The sequence below is a fragment of the Nyctereutes procyonoides genome, unplaced genomic scaffold (genome assembly GCF_905146905.1).
Source record: "Nyctereutes procyonoides isolate TBG_1078 unplaced genomic scaffold, NYPRO_anot_genome, whole genome shotgun sequence".
In the NCBI taxonomy this organism is placed as follows: Eukaryota; Metazoa; Chordata; class Mammalia; order Carnivora; family Canidae; genus Nyctereutes; species Nyctereutes procyonoides.
The window spans coordinates 8606699-8626446 of NW_026575028.1; the positions used below are offsets into that span (position 1 = coordinate 8606699).

Consider the following 19748-nt stretch of genomic DNA (forward strand, 5'->3'; position numbering starts at 1 on the left):
CTTAACATCATGTAGCTAGGAACAATCCTGAGAATGAGTAAAAGAAGGAATATACCCAACTTATTGATTTCTAGTCCTTCTTCACTGAAATCACTATTAATTCAACAAGTATTTAATGAGCACCGACTATACAAAAAGGTATTTGGAAAATACGGTGAGTAAAATGAAGACATGGTCCTTATATTCAAAGAATCTACAAACTAATAAGAAAGAGAATTTCAACAGCAACCCAAATAAAACAAAGAGATCATTTTTTCAGACCAGGAGGATATGTAACATTTCATGAAGTAGTATTTGCACTAGCTTTATGAAATGGAAAGGATTTCAACAGGCAGGAAGATACCCTAGATAGAGGGAATTTTAGCAAGCATTCAGTGCTCACAGTGCCAATGGCATCTGAAGAATGACTAGTACCCTAGTCTCAGGAGCATACTGTGAGTGGAAGGGAAAACAGAGTTGAGGATGAAATGGTACTATGGGTTTTATTCTGTAAGCAAAGGAAAATCATTAAAGACAATAAGTCACAGAAGAAAAGGCACGAGCAGGGCTGGGTTTAGGAAGAGGATTTCTGGAGGCAACAGGTAAGCTGAATTGGAGCTAGAGAAAAAGAAAGGTAGAGGCAAGCCACCTGTCTAGAAGGTTATCAGAATGGAGGAAATGGAGTAATAAACGTTCACACTACAACTGTGAAGGGAGATACAAATGTTTAACTGAGAGGACTGAGCTAAAAAAAAAAAAAAAAAAAAAAGATTGTCCACATTTTTCCCCAAATAAAACCTGAGGTTTATGATACACTTCTATCAATGACAGTGCCTCATAGCCTCAGTAATGATAAGAAAGGCCATGGTTAGGAAAGCCATCTAGGCTCTACTCTAGGAGAGCAAATGGAGGAGGTACATCAGAATCTCTGGAGGGAGCAGCATGTTATTTAAAAAAAAAAGAAAAAAAAAGAAAGAAAGAAGGCTAGCACATGTATCATTCTGATTCACCTTCTGTGAAAAATCACTGAATGAGAACTCCAAGATCCTTCTGGGTTCCAAAGTTTATGGTTCTGAATCAGTTCCACCTCTTACACTGATTCTCCTCATTTATGCTGATGATAGTTCTGGAATATGAGAGGTGGCCTAGATCATGAAGACAATCTGAAGCAAATGAAGTGAACTGTACCAGCAAATAAATAATTCATATAAATGATCTGTATAAGGAGTGCTCTGTGGGTTTAGAACCATGAGCGTACAAGTCTAACCCAAACTTAAAAGCCCTATTCCTTAAGAAAAAGAGTAATAGATATAAAATGTCTGTTTATTACCTACTGGCCCATTTATATTGGATCAGTTATATTAAAAAGGCACTGAAATAGGCAAACCAAAAGATAAAGGAGACACTACCTTTTTCCACATTTTTAATTACCATTATTGCACCAATACAGCATACGCTTTATATACATATATTTTAAATTTCATTTTTAATTTCAGCAATTCAAATACATAATATATTATCATCTTGAGAATACAAAGAACACAACATGGAGGAAGATTGAGAAAATAGGTTCCCAGTAGTTAGTCACTAGTGATTCTATAGAACTTTCCATTTAGTGTTTTCTATTCGAATTTTAAAATGTCCTGCCATGGCTCTGTAAGAATAGAGCTGCCTGGAACAGGAGGCAATGAAAAAAAAATGGACCCAAAGTTAAAAAGTTAAGAAAGAAATCCAGAAGAGAGAATGCATTTTGAAACTAAATATAAGACTCCCTTCAGTCCGAGTGTACACATCCAAAGAAGTGCTAAAGGAAGAAAAGATATCCTCCCAGTTCATTCTCAAAATTGCCCATTAACGAACAAAATAGATAGTGCCCATTCATCTAAGAAAGGGAATTCTCTTCACAGCATCGTAAAAGGAATGGTGGGGTAGAGGGAAGGGAAAGTGGTGGGAGAGTAAGTTGCTTCTGAGATGCCCTAGGTGACAATGTATCAAAGCCATCACTCAGGCAAACCTCTCACAGCTAGCTTCATGGACTCTCCGACTTCCTTCATAAACGATGATGTATGGAACAGCAGCTTTCTACTATTGAAGAGCTAGATGGACTGAAAAATAAATGTTTATGGAAAGGGGCCAGATACCCAGGCAGCAAGGCAACGTGGGTACTGAAAGAGAGTTATGTGCTTTCAACCCCTCTGCTCTACATATCAGGTTAAAAACTCTAAACCCTTCAACTTCAGGTCAAATAATAGGGCAAATACAAAGTAATGCCACACTTCAAATGCAGCAACTAGATGGAGCTGCAAGAAAGTAAACACTTCTCTACAACCTAACTTGGGAAACATGGTCCCCTGAATCTCCTTCATCCAAGAGACCCAGTAGTCAAAGATGTTGCACCATTCAACAAACAAAAGAACAGTGAAAGTGCCACCGACAAAACCCTCTTAGCATAGGAAGAAACATGTAAACACATGACAGGGTGATGGAGCTGCACCCAGCACTGGATATTCACTGAGCAGGATAAGCCTGAAGGAGGATATATAACAGAGACCCAGGACCCCAGAGAGAGGAAACTCTTCATACCTATCCCAATCAAAACTCTGAATTTGTAAACACTGAGGCCACTCAGTCCATTTTTAGGGTCTTAGGTTAATGGAAAAGGAAATTTCAAGGTTTCTGTCTCCCCTGAAATTGCTAAATAGGGCTTCACAAAGAGGCACACAGGGTCATGAGATGATTCAGAATTAAGTTAAAAAATTGAAATGATGGAGAAAAATTTTACAGATGGTAGAGTTCATTCCCCCCTCAAAGAGACATGGCCTTCTGGGCCCTGCATAGTCAGCCACAAGTATGATAAGACCTGCCTTACTAGTGAACAGGAGATAAGGACATACTTTCTTGGCTGTACAGCAAGTAACAACATAGGGGAGTGACATAAACCAATTTGAATGCAATGGAGAAGCTATGAAAAAGATTGTCCAGTAATTTTGGTTCTGGGGAGAGAAGGGGTTCCTAACTTCCCTCACAGATTGGTGCCCTCAAGGTCATTTTTTTCTTCAAGTCTGTTCTTAATGTCCTGCCAATGCTATTCAGAACTGGACCCAGTTGGATGGCTGTGGTGCCTGGTTTGGAACAGAGCTGCAAGACAGGAGAACAGAGAGAAAGCCAAAGAAATTAGGATAGCTACTCCATTCTTCAATGTAATAGCTTCCGAGAAATTGCTGCCCAGAATTTCTAAAACTGTATCTCCAGAAAATCTACTTATTGAGGCTTGATATCCCACTTCCAACTCCATCCTACAGCTTTCTTACCCCACCATCCCCAGCACTCCTCTACTTCCTTACCTAGAATTCCTGCCAAGCACTCTGTATGACCTGCAAATGCCCTGCTTTCCCAGAACAAGATTTCATTTGACTGTAACATATCCTCTGTACCCTGAATGAGAGTACTGTGGTTTCACTAGGCTCATACCTGGATGCAGTGCTAAAGTCTCCCCACAAGTCATTGCTTGCAGAAACTGGAGCTGGTGCTGATGTAGGGACAGGAGCAGGAGAATCCAAATCTAAGAGGATATCTGAACACACAGTAAAGAGAAAAAAAAAAAGAAAAAGGAAAACATAATAAAAATCTTAGAAATAAAAATGTATTATCAAACAAAAAGCTATATGCAAATGTTCACAACTTTATTTGTAATAGACAAAAACTGGAAATGACCCAGATGTCTTTCCATGAGTGATGGTTAAATACGCTGTTCTATGTCCACACCATGAACCACTACTCAGCAATAAACAGAAACTATTAATAAACACAACTTGGATGAGTCTCAAGGAAATTATGCTGAGTGGAAAAAGCCAATCCCCAAAGGTTACGTACTCTATGATTCCATTTATATAACATTCATGAAATGATAAAATTACAGAGATGGAGAAGAGATTAGTGATTGCATAGAGTTAGTGAGGGGGTGTGAGGCAGGATGCAGGAGGTAGGTATGGTTATAAATGGATGACATGAGGGATCCTTGTACTGATGGAGCTGTTCTGTTTTCTGATCATGGTTTGTACTGATGGAGCTGTTTTGTTTCCTGACCATGGTGATGGATCTAGGAACCTACACACGATAAAAGTGCATAGAACTAAAAACACACACATACACACAAATGAGAATACATAAATCTGGTGAAATCTAAATAAAATCAGTAAATGGTATCGACATCAATTTCCTGGTGATATTTGACTTTGGTTTTGCAAAATGTTACCACTTAGGGGAACGAGGTAGAGGGAACAAAGGATTTGTCTTATTTTTTTACAACTTCATGTGAATCTACAATTATCTTAAAAATAAAAACATTAAAAAAATAATAAATCTTAGACATTATCCCTGTAGAAACTTATGAAAAGTAGGATATAACCATTTTTACCTCAAAATTCCAGAAAGAGAAAGTTTATTCTTAGCAATCAATGATATAAATGCTCTGCATCCCCACAATACATTAGGCTAAAACTCCAGGTTCTACTATCTGCTTCTCTAATCTTTGGAAAATTTCTTTCCAAGTTCTAATGTTCTCATTCTCAAAACAGAAATAACTCTATTCTTGAAAAAGAATAGACCACCAACCACCAGATAGTACAGAAGAGTGAAAATATATTCATAAACCCAGGTGCTGTCTAATTTTCTCCCAACTGCCTTTGTGAAGAAACAGAAAAGATTAAAAAATAACATTTACTAAATGGCTACTATGTTTCATGGATCATGCTAGGTGCTGTCACATCATTTAACCTTTACAATCCTGGGGCAATTTTAAAGTCTCCATCTTGCAGATAAGGATATTCAGACCAAAAAATTTAAATAATGTTACTAAATCCATTCAGATATAAAATAGCAGAGTTATGACCAAAATCTTAGTCCATCTGATTCTCAAGCCTACTAGCGTCTAACCAAGGTACAATGAAGAAATTAGTCTTTTTAACATCTATTCATTTTCTGACAAAGAACCTACCAAATACCATGACTCTCAGTTCATTAGAAAAGTTTTAATTCCTTACTAGAGGCTGCAAGAATCACCTTGTCAGTACCAAGTGCCATTTATTAGCAAAAACATCAACTCTCTCTTTGGCAAAGAGGTGCTACCCAATTAAAACCTAAGATACGATGATTCCTCAAAGTTAAAATTAATAGATTTACCTGCATCACTACCTCCATGGTTAGATTTTGGAATGGGTGGTGGAGTGACATGATTGCTGATAGCAACTGAGGAGGATGGTGGGGGAATAGTGACTTTGCCTCCAGGTGGGGGTGGGAGCAAGCTTAAACCCCCAGCCCCTGTGGTCTTGGGCTTAGAAACACCTCCCTTCTTGGTTGTAATGTTCTACAAAGAGAAAACAGAGAAGAGAAAGAAAAAGTCACAAGCTTATTATAGAAATAGAGGGAGTAGGGGAAAGAAACCATACTTACCCCAATACTCAACTTGATAGTCTGTCCTTCCTTGAAGCCCAGATCCAACTTGGGACGATTGTCCATTTCCTGAGATTCTTTGGAAATCTCAGATTCCTGCTTTACCCACCTTCAGTAAAAGAGTAAATTATCTTAATTTGGGATCACCTGAAAGCAGAGTCCAACACACAAATTTGAGTGTAACTAACTTATGTGAAACAGGATTCCAGAAAGCAGAGTGAGGGAACATTAAGAATGAGGAAGGAGGGATCCCTGGGTGGCGCAGCGGTTTGGCGCCTGCCTTTGGCCCAGGGCGCGATCCTGGAGACCCGGGATCGAATCCCACGTCAGGCTCCTGGTGCATGGAGCCTGCTTCTCCCTCTGCCTGTGTCTCTGCCTCTCTCTCCCTCTCTGTGTGACTATCATTCATAAATAAATAAATAAATAAATAAATAGATAAATAGATAGATAGATAGATAGATAGATAAATAAATAAATAAATAAATAAATAAATAAATAAATAAATAAAATGAGGAAGGAAAGGAAGAAAAGCCAAGAAAGAGGGCAACAGGGTTCAGTATCACTGAGGAACCACACAGAATACATATTTAACCTGTCCCTCCAAAGGAGGGCATTTAGTTGCCAATTCCCATACTCCATGTTTGAGGGCTGCCCCTGAGGGAGTGTTAATTCCTCAGTCCTTCCAGGCTGCATCCCTGTGCCAACTGAGTGGATTTCCACAATTTCAGAGTTCTGAGGCAGAAAAGCAGAATTATGCCTATGCATGCCCTTAAAGTAGGAAGTTGACAGTGTGCACGGTGCTATGCGCTACCACTGTGCCAAAACCAGGTGGGCTGAAGAAATTTTATCACAGACATAAAACATGTAAACTATACAACATAACAAAACTGGCACACAACTCCCCAGAAACCTCCCATACAGCCCTGTTTCTGCATGCTCCTCTCAGCCACTTAAAACCAAGTGCCAATTCCCCAAAGATAGAAGTAAAAGCATCTCAAAACACTGTACAAGGAACCAAAAACAGATTCCAGGCTACAAGGAAAGAACACATAAGATAATGTAAGGAAACAGTAAATGGGAAGATTCCAATGCATAATGAACTAGCTGACCAAATACAGAAACCAGGAGGTAAAAGAAATAGCGTCCATTCAACTGAGAAGGAGCACTTCCAAAACCTTTTAACCAGGTAACTAAAGGACAAGTTTCACTCACTTGAAGTGATCTTGCAAGGAAACGTTAAAGTCAAAGGCATCACCCCGATCTGTGAAGCCAATGCCAATGAAAGCACTACGCCCTGTGAGAAAAACAGAAATACTCACAATAAGAAGTATCCCTTAGGGAATATTGCACCCAGTGAAAATTAACAGTTACCTTAACTAGATCAAGTCCATAAATGTGAAACATTCTTTCACAGCCCAGGAGACCATGGACTACATGCAGCCCAAGGGCCAAATGCTGCCATCGCTTGTCTTTATAAATAATGTTTTACTAAACATAGTTACCCCAATCTGTATTAAATACTATCTATGGCTGCTTTCATACATCAGTAGAATTGAGTAGCTACAATAGAGAATGAAAATCTAAAATATTTACTATCTGTGTCTTACGAGAAAAAGTTTGCCAACCTCTGATACAGACTACGGAAAAGAGAGAATGATTGCCCTACACATAGGTGACTTAAGGCAGTCCACCAAAACCCACTACAAACAATGAATGGATAGGCAATATGTATTAATTCTTTGGTTAGCTAGATATTTTGATTTATTTATGTCTACGTATTATCACGTCTTGAACTTGTGTTCGTATCTATTACAAATAACATGTTAATCCTTGTCCTTTAGCAGCTATAGTTAACTGTGGAGAAAGGGGAGGAAAAAATTAGTAAACTTAAATACGATAAACGCAACTGGGACACACTTTCATTGAAGTGTATTACCCATCTACCTAATCTCATGTCATTCAAAATCCCAGATTCCTTACCAGTACCATCCTGGATCCGGATTACAAAGTAGCGGCTGGAATCTGTCACGGTCTCCACAGCAATACCAGGATATTGTTCTACTGGTGCCTGGGCAAAGAGTTCCCCTGATAGGTAAGTAAAAGACTTCTTTAAGCAAAGGAAGTAAAAATCTATAACTATTCTGTTCACAAGTATTTCCATTCCAATCCCAATTTAAATATACTTACAAAAGTGCATCAAACTAATACTCTTAATATGTTAGAGTCACCAGCACAGATTACCTGAAACTTTATCCTCAAGTTTGATATACGCGATCTTCCCTTTTGAAGTGATTCGGAGGCGACCAGTCCAATCAGGCTGATCTAATTTCCAGTCAGATGCCCTAGGATAGGAAAATAGGAAGCCTCCAATTCACGTCTTTAATTACTAAAAATCTATACAGAATCATTTGCCATATTTGTTTCGCTGTCCTGGGTTGCTTACTCTTTCTACCTGTTAATCAATAAGAATAACTCACAATCCCCTCTACAGAGGGTCACTGCTACATATAGCCCAAAGCAGATAAATCCTTACTACTTAAGTATTGGCCAATAAACATCAATAAAAACATGTTAAGTACAAACACAAGCAATTTTTTTAAATTACCATAATGATAACTATTTCCGTACCACAGATAATAATTTATATAAACAGTGTTTTACTGATCAGGTAACAACAAAGTCTACTAAAGGAATTATAGCGGGTAACAGAAGCCTTCCCAAATCCCTAAACGTATTATCTTTCACTGAATTCAACCAATATCTACAGAGTGAGTTGGGATACAACAGTGAATGAACAAAATAAAAACTCATATCCTCGTGAGGTTTACAATAGAAAACAAACAGTAAAAAATCATTAAAAATAAGTAAGACAATCAGTATCTCAGAAGATGGTTAAGTGCTAAAGTAAAAAAATGCAGAGGCAGAAAAAGGATATTGGGAGGGTAGTACAAGAGCAAACAGGTTGCAGCATTCAAGAGGGTGGCTGGGGAGGACTTATTCATAAGGTGAAATGTGAGTAAAACTGTGAAGGAAGCAAAAGTTACTTATGCAGATATTGGAGGAGCGGGGAGATTCCATGATTGTAACAATAAGTGCAAAGGTACTATGGTGGGAGTGTGAATGGAATGTCTGCCCTCAAAAAAAAAAGAAGCTGCTGCAGTAAGAATAAAATAAATTAAGAGATGAGGTGGAAGAGGTAACAGGGCCAAATTTTATGGGCCTTACAAGAACTCTGGCTTTGATTCTGAGTGAAGGAGAAACCAATACAGATTTTAAGCAGAGGTGAAAGATGATCTTCCTTTTTATCTGAGAGTAATTATTGTTTTAAAGATTTATTTATTTATTTTAGGAGGAGAGAGAGAGGGATCTCTGGGTGGCTCCGTGGTTGAGCGTCTGCCTTTGGCCCAGGGCGTGATCCTGGAACCCCGGGATCGAGTCCCACTTCGAGTCCCACTTCGGGCTCCCTGCATGGAGCCTGCTTCTCCCCCTGCTTGTCTCTCTAATGAATAAATTAAAATATTTTTTAAAAAGGGGGGGGGGAGAGAGACAGAGAGATAGAGAGAGAGAGAATGCACTCGAAGGGAGGGGCAGAGGGACAGAATCTCAAGCAGAGACACCCTACCCCCTGCTGAGCATGAAACCAGACACAGAGCTCCATCCCATGACCCTGAGATCATGACCTGAGCCAAAATCAAGACTTGGATGCTTAAACTACTGAACCACCTAAGCACCCAATCTTTTTATTTAAAAGGATTACTTTGTTGTATATAGAAGCAATGTAGGGATGTAAGTGCTGAAGCACAGGGATTAAGAGACCACTGTAGTAATCTAGGAGTCATGATGGTGACTAGGAAGACAGAGCAGCAATAGAGGCTAGATTCTAGATATAAAGTAAAGAAGCAGGATTTTCTAATGGATTTAATGTGAGGTAGAAGAGAGAAGTCAAGAATGACTCTTTTAAGATTTTAGCCTGAGCAAAGGAGCTGCCAAAAACTGAGACAGAGAGGCTATAGGTATAACAAGATCTTTCTGGGAAGAAAGATCAGGAGTTCAATTTTGAATATGCAGTTTGAGATGTCAAATATATTTTCAAGCAACAATACAGAGAAGGCATCTGAATAGGAGTCTGGAGTTTAGGAAAGACGTGGGCTACAGATATAGATGTGTATGGAAACACTATACAAAACACTAAATACTCATTAAGGAAAAAAAAAAAAAAGGACACCTGGGTAGTTCAGGGGTTGGGTGTCTGCCTTTAGCTCAGGGCGTGATCCCAGATGGGGGGATCAAGTTCCACATTGGGCTCCCTGCGGGGAGCCTGCTTCTCTCTCTGCCCATGTCTCTGCCTTTGTGTCTCTCATGAATAAATAAATAAAATCTTAAAGAAAAAAAAACACACACTAAATGCTTATAATCTGTGTGATAAATGAATTTGAAAGAAATCTAAGACATTTAAATACGACGAATTTTACAAAGCACCGCATTTGTGATTTTGTTTTGTCAGCATGTGAGGAAAAAAAACAAAATAAGTTATTAATAACTCACCCTGGGGCACCTGGCTGGCTCAGCCAGTAGAGCAACTGACTCTTGATATCAAGGTTATGAGTTTGAGCCCCACGTTGGATGCAGAGATTACTTAAAAATTAAATCTTAAAACAAAACAAAACTTATTCCTTAGAAACCTGAAGACTAACACTTGCAAGTTAGAAAGGTAACAGTATATCTAAACAAGAATAAGTTTAACAAGGGGATCCCTGGGTGGCTCAGCGGTTTAGCACCTGCCTTCCGCCCAGGGCATGATCCTGGAGTCCTGGGATGGAGTCCCACATCAGGCTCCCTGCATGGAGCCTGCTTCTCCCTCTGCCTATGTCTCTGTGCCTCGAATGAATGAATGAATGAATGAATGAATAAAATCTTTAAAAAAAAAGAAAAAATTTAACAATGTGGAAGGAGAAAAATGAAAATTAGCACAGGTTTTGAACAGGATTTATAAGATAAATCTTTGTCATGTCCTCCTCTCTTGATGGCATGTCTCAAAGACGCTAAGTACTTGAATCTGATCCAGACTACAACGCTTAAAGGTCCTGTATTTTAATTTTTTTTTTAATGAGTCATTACTTCTATCATGCCACCATGAGCTAAACATAGTGTGCTGAATATATTACAAACAAGCCTACTAGGTATGTTTCCTGGGACAGGTTCCCTGTCTTATAAATATCTTGCAAGTCTAGTGGCCAATATTGAACAAATTCTCAATAAGTGAATGGATATTCCCAGCAGCAGTTTCCCTCAGCTCTGAGCCTTATTTCCTTTCCCACTCCCAAGACTAGCCTGAGGAATTTTTGGTTTCACTGGTCTTCTGAACTGACTTCACAAATTTTCATTTACCTCAGTAATAAATCCTTACAACCACCATGTAGAATAGGCATGAAAAGCCTATCAGCTCTGTCTCTCTAAATGAAGAACTGTAACACAGTAATAATGCCTAACTTCAAAATCTAGTGTTCCTCTCACTACATTAAAACAGACTATTGAGTTTACTATTGATTTAGATGAGGAGGAGGGCAATGATGAATATAAAAACAGTTTTATAGGTTGGGAAACTATTTCTTAATCATGCATAACTTTCTCATCGATCTAAATTGTCACTGAAAGCTGAGAAGCAATAGCTTACACTAGGTGATCAAAGTCGTTCATTCCCTCTAATCTTATTAGTCACTCAAAAAAAGTATTTATCCTGCTTCCTAAAAATCCTAGTTTTTCCTTTAATGGCAGCGTAAAGGAGAAGTCATGCTCATAATGTAAAATGGGTTCTGTAAAAAAGATTAGACAGACAAAAAGACATAAAAGTAACATTTATCAAGCATCTATTATGTGCCAAGCATTATGCCCATTTTTATGAATATTGAGAGGATACTGCAAGGTAATTAGTAGTATATCCATTTTTACAAATAAGAAAACCAAGGGCAGCCCAGGTGGCTCAGCGGTTTAGCACCACCTTTAGCCCAGGGCCTGATCCTGGAGTCCTGGGATCGAGTCCTACATTGGGCTTCCGGCATGGAGCCAGCTTCTCCCTCTGCCTGTGTCTCTGCCTCTCTCTCTCTCTCTCTCTGTCTCTCATGAATAAATAAAATAAAATCTTTAAAAAAATAAGAAAACCACAGTTCAAGTTAAGTGTCTTGCCAAAAGCAAATAAACAGGAATCTCACTGTAAACAGTGTTCTCTTCCTTCAGTGATAAAATGCCTCTTGGAGGATAAGAAATGTCAATAATAAACATGGAAAACATAGATAACAAGAAAAAGAGGAAAATTAAATTGTTTTGATGGCTCAGTGCAGTTAACTGATATAAGGATAAAAGGCTGTGGATAAACCAGGAAGTGAACACAGAGAATACAGATGGGTGAAACAAAGAAGGTCTTTAAAAAAAAAACCTGAAAGTAAACAGTTCAATCAATGCTAACCTATGTGATTAAATGTAATCTACTGATTTCTTTCATGTGCCAGATACTATACTAGACCCTGGTACCATAAAATTAGGAAAGACCTCAAGTTGTTCATAACTAGACTGGAGAAGCAGAAGATAGAGCAATTAATTATAATACAGAAAGAAGAGTACTAGGACAGAGATAAGCAAAGGCACTACGGAACCACACACAGAGCATTCCAAAGCCAGAATGGAAGTGTCAAGAGGGGCTGATGTCTCAGCTGAATCACACAAATTACTACATATAACTTCCATCAAAAACCATGTTGATTCCTATTCATGGTCAACTTGGGAATCCGAATGAAAGACTGGACTACCTCTTTGCCAAAAGGTACAACCTACAGGGTCTAATGCACAGGTCAGTAAGCACAAAGATACTGATTCATGATGAATGAACCTCCAGTAAGGAGGCAAAATAATGGACACAGGAGGAAGACAAGAGCCAAAATGATACTAAATGCCAAGAGGAAAATCATGATGGTGATGTGGGTCAGAGAACAATAAGAACAATATCTTATATCCTTATATGCTGCTTTACTGTTTCCTAAATGCTTTCACATTTATTATATTATTTCATTTAACCCTTCAAAAACTTCTTTGAGGTACATAACTAGAGCAGGTTTTATTATGATTTTCCCCCCTATTTCACAGATGAGAAAACTAAGGCTTGGAAAGGCGAAGAGATTTGCCCCAAATCATACAGCTGCAAAGTTTTCAGAGTCCATACTCATATTTTTTAACATGCAACCCAGTTAACATGTTAACTCTTTCCACTACATGACTTCCGACTTCCTACAGCATCCTCAGAACCTCATCGTCATGAGATGATTACATGGTGGTTAGTTAGCCCTAGAGAGAAAATGCTGTATTAATTCGAGGGAAAAAGCTATGGGAGAGGTCAGGAAGGGAGGGAAGGAAAATAGGAAATACTATGTTTTCATCAAGAAAAGGTACTAAAAAGAAACACAATGATGGATATAATCATAACCCCTGCCCACTAGGAAAAGAACTGAAGGGAAAACCAAATGGTGGATATTTGGTAGCAAGACAACAGCACAGAAGATAAACTATATCACCTACAGAATGACCAACACAATAATTACCAACAAATGCGCACTGGGTACTGGAAACGTGTGTGAGTGGGAGGGCGGGAGGGGGTTACGACAAGGGTGACAAACTGAAGGACGCAGGAAAAAAACGAACGAAAGGTGATCGGCGATGGAGCAGGCACGGCTGGATGTGGAGGAAGGGGAGCAGATGGGTAACTCAGAGGGGCCCGAGGAGCGGTGGGAGGATGCAGATGGTAATTCTTTTTTTAAAGCGGTAATGGCATTCCACAGTGAGGAAAGACCAGAAAGGCACAGTAATAACAACCCAGGTGGGGAGGCTAGCAACGTGACAACCCAGAGACGGCAGTGACAAGGGACTCGCAGCGTGCTACCTGAGAAGAAAACTGTCATCCCCGACCCGGTATGCGTGTGCTGCAGTGCCTCGGGGTCAGTACCTGTAACCGCGGTTAGAGGCCCGGGGAGGAATCCGGTAGACGCTAACGTCGGGCTTCACACACAGAACAGACTCGTACTCCAACTCGGCCGCCATTTTGGCTCTGCACTCCGCGCCACCGGGGCGGGGCATAGGAACGGGGAAGGCCGTGGGGGGGGGTGAGTTGGGCTGTACGCTACTTCCGCTTACGCTACTTCCGCGCGAGTTTAGCTTGGTTCCTGAAATTAACCTCCAGAGGTACGGGTTGGGGAAGCCATATTGAAAGCAGGAAACTGTGAAGCTACACTGTTCGCCATCTTGGGTAATGGCAAAACTGCCTTTTCAGCGCGTGATGCACGTTATGGAAATCTCCATTCCCGAAAGGTGATTAGGGAAAGGCGCCATCTTGCTGCGGGCTGGTGCTGCAGTGCTTAGGGAAGAGGTGGACCATCTTGAAATCTGGAGAACTTTTTTCTGACGAGAACCACTTTTAACCATAATTTCCAGGCAGAAGAGAGGTATTTGCGGGCAGCCCCGGTGGCGCAGCGGTTTGGCGCCGCCTGCAGCCCGGGGGTGTGATCCTGGAGTCCCGGGATCAAGTCCCACGTCGGGCTCCTTGCCTGGAGCCTGCTTCTCCCTCTGCCTCTCTCTCTGAATAGATAAATAAATATTGAAAAAAGAAAAGAGGTATTTGCTCGTTGGTAATCCCGAACCAGGTACCTACAGTTAAATATATGATCCAGTTGTAGGCATGGTGGATTTTAACCCTCCAGCGTCTGAATGTTAAAAATGCCCAGCCTGAGTAGTTACCTAGTTGCATCTTTTAACCTCCGTTTTTACAGAACAGCGCCTGTTGAAAAAGTTGGCCGCATTTTCAGTGTGCATTTTGGATATCTTTTTGGAAAATGTGAACCTCTTAAACTCTTGAATGGGACCAACTCAATTCCTGACAAAATCGCTATTATTTAATGCCCGCTATTTGGCCCCAGTCCTATTATAAGTCCTATTGAGCTCTTTCCATAAATAAGTTCTTCGTACACTTCACATGTGAACCTGCCACAACGCTATCACTTAGAACCGACTTAATTAGCGGCATAGCGGAGGTCAAGACCAAGGTAAGAACTCAAGTCTGTCAGGCTACAAGAGCAGTGGTCTTAGCCAATTTGTTATACTGATTAGTTGGAAACCTGCGTTTAATGATCGCGTACCTGGCAAAGTGATAATCTTAAAATTCAAAAAGACTTATGATATATATCCCCGGCAAGGATGTGGGAAACAGCTACTCTCATCCATCAGTACTGAAAATGTACACTGATACAGCATTTTGAAGAGAAAGAATTGATCAAAATATTGTATATAACTTGCAATTTAGTAAGTCCACGAATAGGTATTTTAGACACTTTTTTAAAAAGATTTTATTTGGGCAGCCTGGGTGGCTCAGCGGTTTAGAACCTGCCTTTGGCCCAGGTGATGATCCTGGTAGGCCTGGGATCGAGTCCCACATCCGGCTCCCTACATGGAGCCTGTGTCTCTGCCTCTCTGTTTCTCATGAATAAATAAATAAAATCTTTTTTAAAAAAGAGATTTTATTTATTTTGAGAGAGGGAGAGAGAGAGCCCACAAATGAGTGGGGTGCAGGGAGAGAAAGAATCTCAAGCAAACTCCACCCTCAGTACTAGAGCAGAACGCTAGCTAGAGCATACCACCTGAGATCATGACCTGAGCAGAAGAGTCAGACTTTTAACCAACCGAACCACCTGAGTGCCCCAGAGACATTCTTATATGCACAGTAAAGTAGGTACAATGTTTATTACAGCAGTAATGTAATAGTATTACAGCAATGTAATAGTAATACAAAACAACATGAACACCTATCAATAGAAAATATACATATTAGAATATATATAACATAAAAAAATATTTTTAAAAGATTTTATTTATTCACGAGAGACACAGAGAAAGAGGCAGAGACATAGGCAGAGGAAGAAGCAGGCTCCCTGTGGGGAGTTGATGTGGGACTCGATTCCAGGACCCTGGGATCACGACCTGAGCCAAAGACAGACGCTCAACCACTGAGCCACCTAGGTACCCCATAAAAAATATTCTAAAATATATCTTGATATTAAGGCCATAGAAAAAGATCCAAGATTTAAAAAAACAAAAAGAAAGCAAATAAACTTTCACTTAAAATTTCAGTATCATTAACATACAGTGTCATATTAGTTTCAGGTGTATAATATAGTGATTCAACATTTCCATACATCACCTGGTGCTCATCACAGCCCCTGCCTCCCTTGATCACCATCACCTATTTCCCATCCCCCATCCCCCTACCCCTCGTAACCATCAGTTTATTCTCTACAGTTCAGAATCTGTTTCTGGGTTTGCCTTTCTTTCTCTTTTTTTCCCTTTGTTCATTTGTTTTGTTTCTTAAATTCCACATATGCGTGAAATCATTAATTCTGATTGAGTCTCTCTGATTGACTTTCATTAGGTACTTTAGATGAATTTTCTCTAATGCTTCCACTTGCTTCTGTTGTCCCTAATCTATTGATATGCTTCAAATATCTCTCATTAACATAAGCTCCATAAAGGCAAGAACTTTGCTTTTTTAGGACCCAGCACAATGTCATCTACATAGTAGGCAATACTAATTATTAAATAATATAAGATTTCTATTTAAGTATAATCATTTAAGTATTTAAGTATAATCATTTAACTTACTAGCCACTTCCCAACATTTTCAACTTCACGAACTTATGGTTTTCAAGGTATTCAGAGTGTAGAAGGCTTAAAATGAAAAAGTAAAAGTCCACATCTCTACATTATGAACAACTTTATGCCAATAAATTCAGTAACTTAAATGAAATGGTCATTAATGTGTATAAAGTACTTAAAATTATTCAAGAAGACATAGAAAATCTGAATAGCTCTATATCTATTAAAGAAATTGAGTTCATAACTGAAAACCTTCCCACAAAGAAAACTTCAGGCCCAGATGGCTTCATTGTTGATCAAACATTTTAGGAAGAAATAATATAAATGCTTTACAAGCTTTCTAAGAACTAGAAGAGAAAAAACAATTATTTTTTATGAGACAATCATTTACCTTGATACTGAAACTAGATAAAGCTATTACAAGAAAACTATAGGCCAATATTTCCTCATAAGCAATAATTCTTACCGAAATACCAAGAAATCATATCCAACAACATGCAAAAAAAGGAGAATGCATCATGACCAATTGGGATTTACCCAGGAATTTAAGGTTACAGTATAGAGAAAAAGCACATAATCATCCCAAAGGAAGCAGAAAAAAAAAAAAAAAAGAATAGGAAAACCTTCAGTAGTCACTCATCATAAAAACTCTTAGCAAACTTGGAATAGAAAGGGAATTCCTCAGTCTGATAAAGGCCATCTATAAAAACCTACAACTAACATCATACCTAATGATGAAATACTGAATGCTTTTCTGCTAAGATCAAGAACAAGTGAAGAATGAGAAAAGTTTATGACCTCACCGTTTCTGTTAATTATCATCCCAGAGGTCCTAGCCATTACAATAAGGCAAGAAAAGAAATACAAGTACACAGATTGGAAGGGGAGAAATAAAACTGCCTTGATTCAGATGACATCATTATGTACATAGAAAATCCTAAGCGATCTACAAAAGAGCATACAACTGAGTTTGTTTAAATTGCAAGATACAGGGCAGCCCTGGTGGTGCAGCGGTTTAGCGCTGCCTGCAGCCCGGGGTGTGATCCTGAAGACCCAGGATCGAGTCCCACAGCAGGTTCCCTGCATGGGGCCTGCTTCTCCCTCTGCCTGTGTCTCTGCACCACCCCCCTCTCTGTCTCTATGAATGAATGAATAAATAAATAAATAAAATCTTAAAAAATAAATAAATAAATTGCAAGATACAGATACAATAAACTAAAACCAATTGTTTTTCCATGTATTAGTAATAATCAGAAATTGAAATTTTAAAAAATTTACAATAGCATCAAAAGTTATGACATACAATGGTATAAATTAAACATTGCTGACAGAAATTAAGGTAGATCTCAATTATTAGGGAAATATGTCATGTTTGTGTATTGAAAGATTAAATATTGTTAAAATGACAATTCTGCCAAATTGATCCATACATTCAGTGCAATCCCAATCAAAATCTGAGCAGACATTTTTGTAGAAATCAACAACCTGATTGGAAATGCATGTGAAAATGCAAAGGTCCTAGAATAGCAAAAACAACTTTGAAAATTAATATCTAAGGTGGGAAATCTATGCTATCTTATTTCAAGAATCAATGCACAAGAGTCAAGACAGTACCATATTGGCATAAAGATCACATAGATCAATGTAACAAAACAGAGAATCCAGAATAAGCCTACATCTATATGGTTAAATGATTTTTTACAAAGATGTTAAGATAATTCTATTAAGATAAACTTTTCAGCAAAGAGTGCTGAAACAACTGGGGAAAAAAGAAATGTCAACCCATATCTCACTCCATACACAAAAATTATCTCAAATAGATCATAAAACTGCACATAAATGCTAAAACTGTAAAATTTCTAGAAAATATGTGCAAATTTAGGGTTGGCAAAGATTTTTTAAGATAAAACACAAAAAAAACACAAATCATAAAATATTTGATAAATTGGACTTAGTCAAAATTTGAATTTTCTACTCTTCAAAAGATATCATTACCATTAAGAAAATGAAAGGGCAAGCCACAGACTAAAAAAAAATTCACAATACATATATCTGACCAAGAACTTGTAATTCAGAATACATATATACCATAAGATTACTTTACCCACCTAATCCTAAGAGAATGGCTTAAAAGAAAATTTGACAAAAGCAAAGTTCTGGCAAGAATATGGAGCAACATTCATACATTGCTAGTGGGGAGTTAAAATGGCACAATCATTTTGGAAGTCCAAGTTTTGTATTTTCTTAAAAGTTAAACATACATTTATCACAGGACACATCATTTCAGTCCAAAATATTTATCCCAGATAAATTAAAACATATGTACACAAAAAGGCATATATGCAAATAGTCACAGCAACTTTGTTTATAATATAGAATATATTATAGAATATAGAATCTTTTCAAACTATCTATAAATGAAATTAATGAGATTTACTTCCAAAGAATCACCCAATCATTAGGAGGTAACAGAAGTTTAGGAACTTTGAATTAGGAGAGATTTTTAAATATTATTTAACAGTCTTTTCTATGCTTTTTTTTGACTATGCCCAGTAAGAAGACATTTTATATTAGAACCCAATGCACATGTATATACTTGAAACAAAGTTTTCCCAAAATGATAACCCTATTAAACATTATTGCAATTTATAACTTTTATTGTGTTCTGTTCTATTTTATGTTATTGTTCTCAATCCACAAAACTGATTTCAATACCTAGTAGCACATCCTAACCCACTGCTCACCATTTTACAGGTTAAAGAAAAAGTAATGAAGAAAGACCAAAAATATTTCTAGTAATTACATCATATACTAAGATTATTATTTACATTGTACTCTGATTTGGAAAGAGTCATTGAAAGTTGCAAACTGTCCCCTGGCTGTACAATAAAGTCTGATTTTCTCAGCTAGATGTTTCTTCATAATCTTGCCCCCCACCTTTCTTTTCAGGCTTACATAGAACCCCTCTGCTCACACCATCTTCCTCCCATTCTTAATGTGTTCTCTAACTTAATCACATTGATACAGTTTTCCAAACACACTATCTTTGTTCATGCTGAACATATTTACATAGACTTAAATGCCTTTCCCATTCATTCTTTGGTAAAATGCCGTCAGATGTAATTTAAATATCAATTTATCTGAGAAGTTTTTCTCAACTTCCCTAAACCCTACTCTATGCTCCCACAGCATTATTTATACTTAGGTTTCAGTTCTTATCGTTTTGCATTCAACTATATAGGTACAAAGGCAAGAAACATGTTTGTATTTACCCACTATCCATCGCAGTTTTCGGAATGCAGTAAGAACACCATTTTTTTGTTAAATGGATGATCATCTCTGTCCATATTTACTGGGATACTTTGTTCTTTCCCAGTCAAGAAAATGTTAAATGTCTTGCCTGGAATTCACCACTGCCCACCAGTAGGGGGTAGCAGCTACACAATTCAAAAATTCTAGGCTGGAGGCTAGATTAACTGTCCTAGAAATCAAGCTAATTTACTCCTGTGTGTGATTTCCCAAATATACATGATTTAACTGAGTTCAGTAAAAGCACTTTTATTAGAAATGACAGAGGCCTCATCTATCTCAAATTTTGATTACTTTTAGATATATTTTAAACATAAAAATAA

The 19748-nt window shown here is 38.2% G+C and overlaps 1 protein-coding gene across 1 annotated transcript; it reads right to left on the bottom strand.

Moving 5' to 3' along the window:
* Positions 1-1387: 1387 nt before the first annotated feature.
* NECAP1 (NECAP endocytosis associated 1) lies at positions 1388-13530 on the bottom strand. Its single transcript, XM_055315631.1, has 8 exons — positions 13421-13530; positions 7672-7772; positions 7411-7515; positions 6643-6724; positions 5431-5539; positions 5161-5344; positions 3451-3553; positions 1388-3117 (listed from the first exon to the last, which is right to left on the bottom strand). Exons 1-8 carry the CDS (start codon positions 13513-13515, stop codon positions 3069-3071), a joined length of 828 nt encoding a protein of 275 aa, XP_055171606.1. The 5' UTR covers positions 13516-13530; the 3' UTR covers positions 1388-3068.
* Positions 13531-19748: the final 6218 nt, after the last annotated feature.

Excerpts from the sequence above, each read along its gene's own strand:
- NECAP1 (XM_055315631.1), bottom strand. The coding sequence starts at position 13,515 with ATGGCGGCCGAGTTGGAGTACGAGTCTGTTCTGTGTGTGAAGCCCGAC. Across the intron at positions 5,345-5,430 it reads CTATCAAGTTGAGTATTGGG|AACATTACAACCAAGAAGGG; the intron begins GTAAGTATGGTT and ends TTCTCTTTGTAG. Across the intron at positions 3,118-3,450 it reads GACTTTAGCACTGCATCCAG|CTCTGTTCCAAACCAGGCAC; the intron begins GTATGAGCCTAG and ends CCTGTCTTGCAG.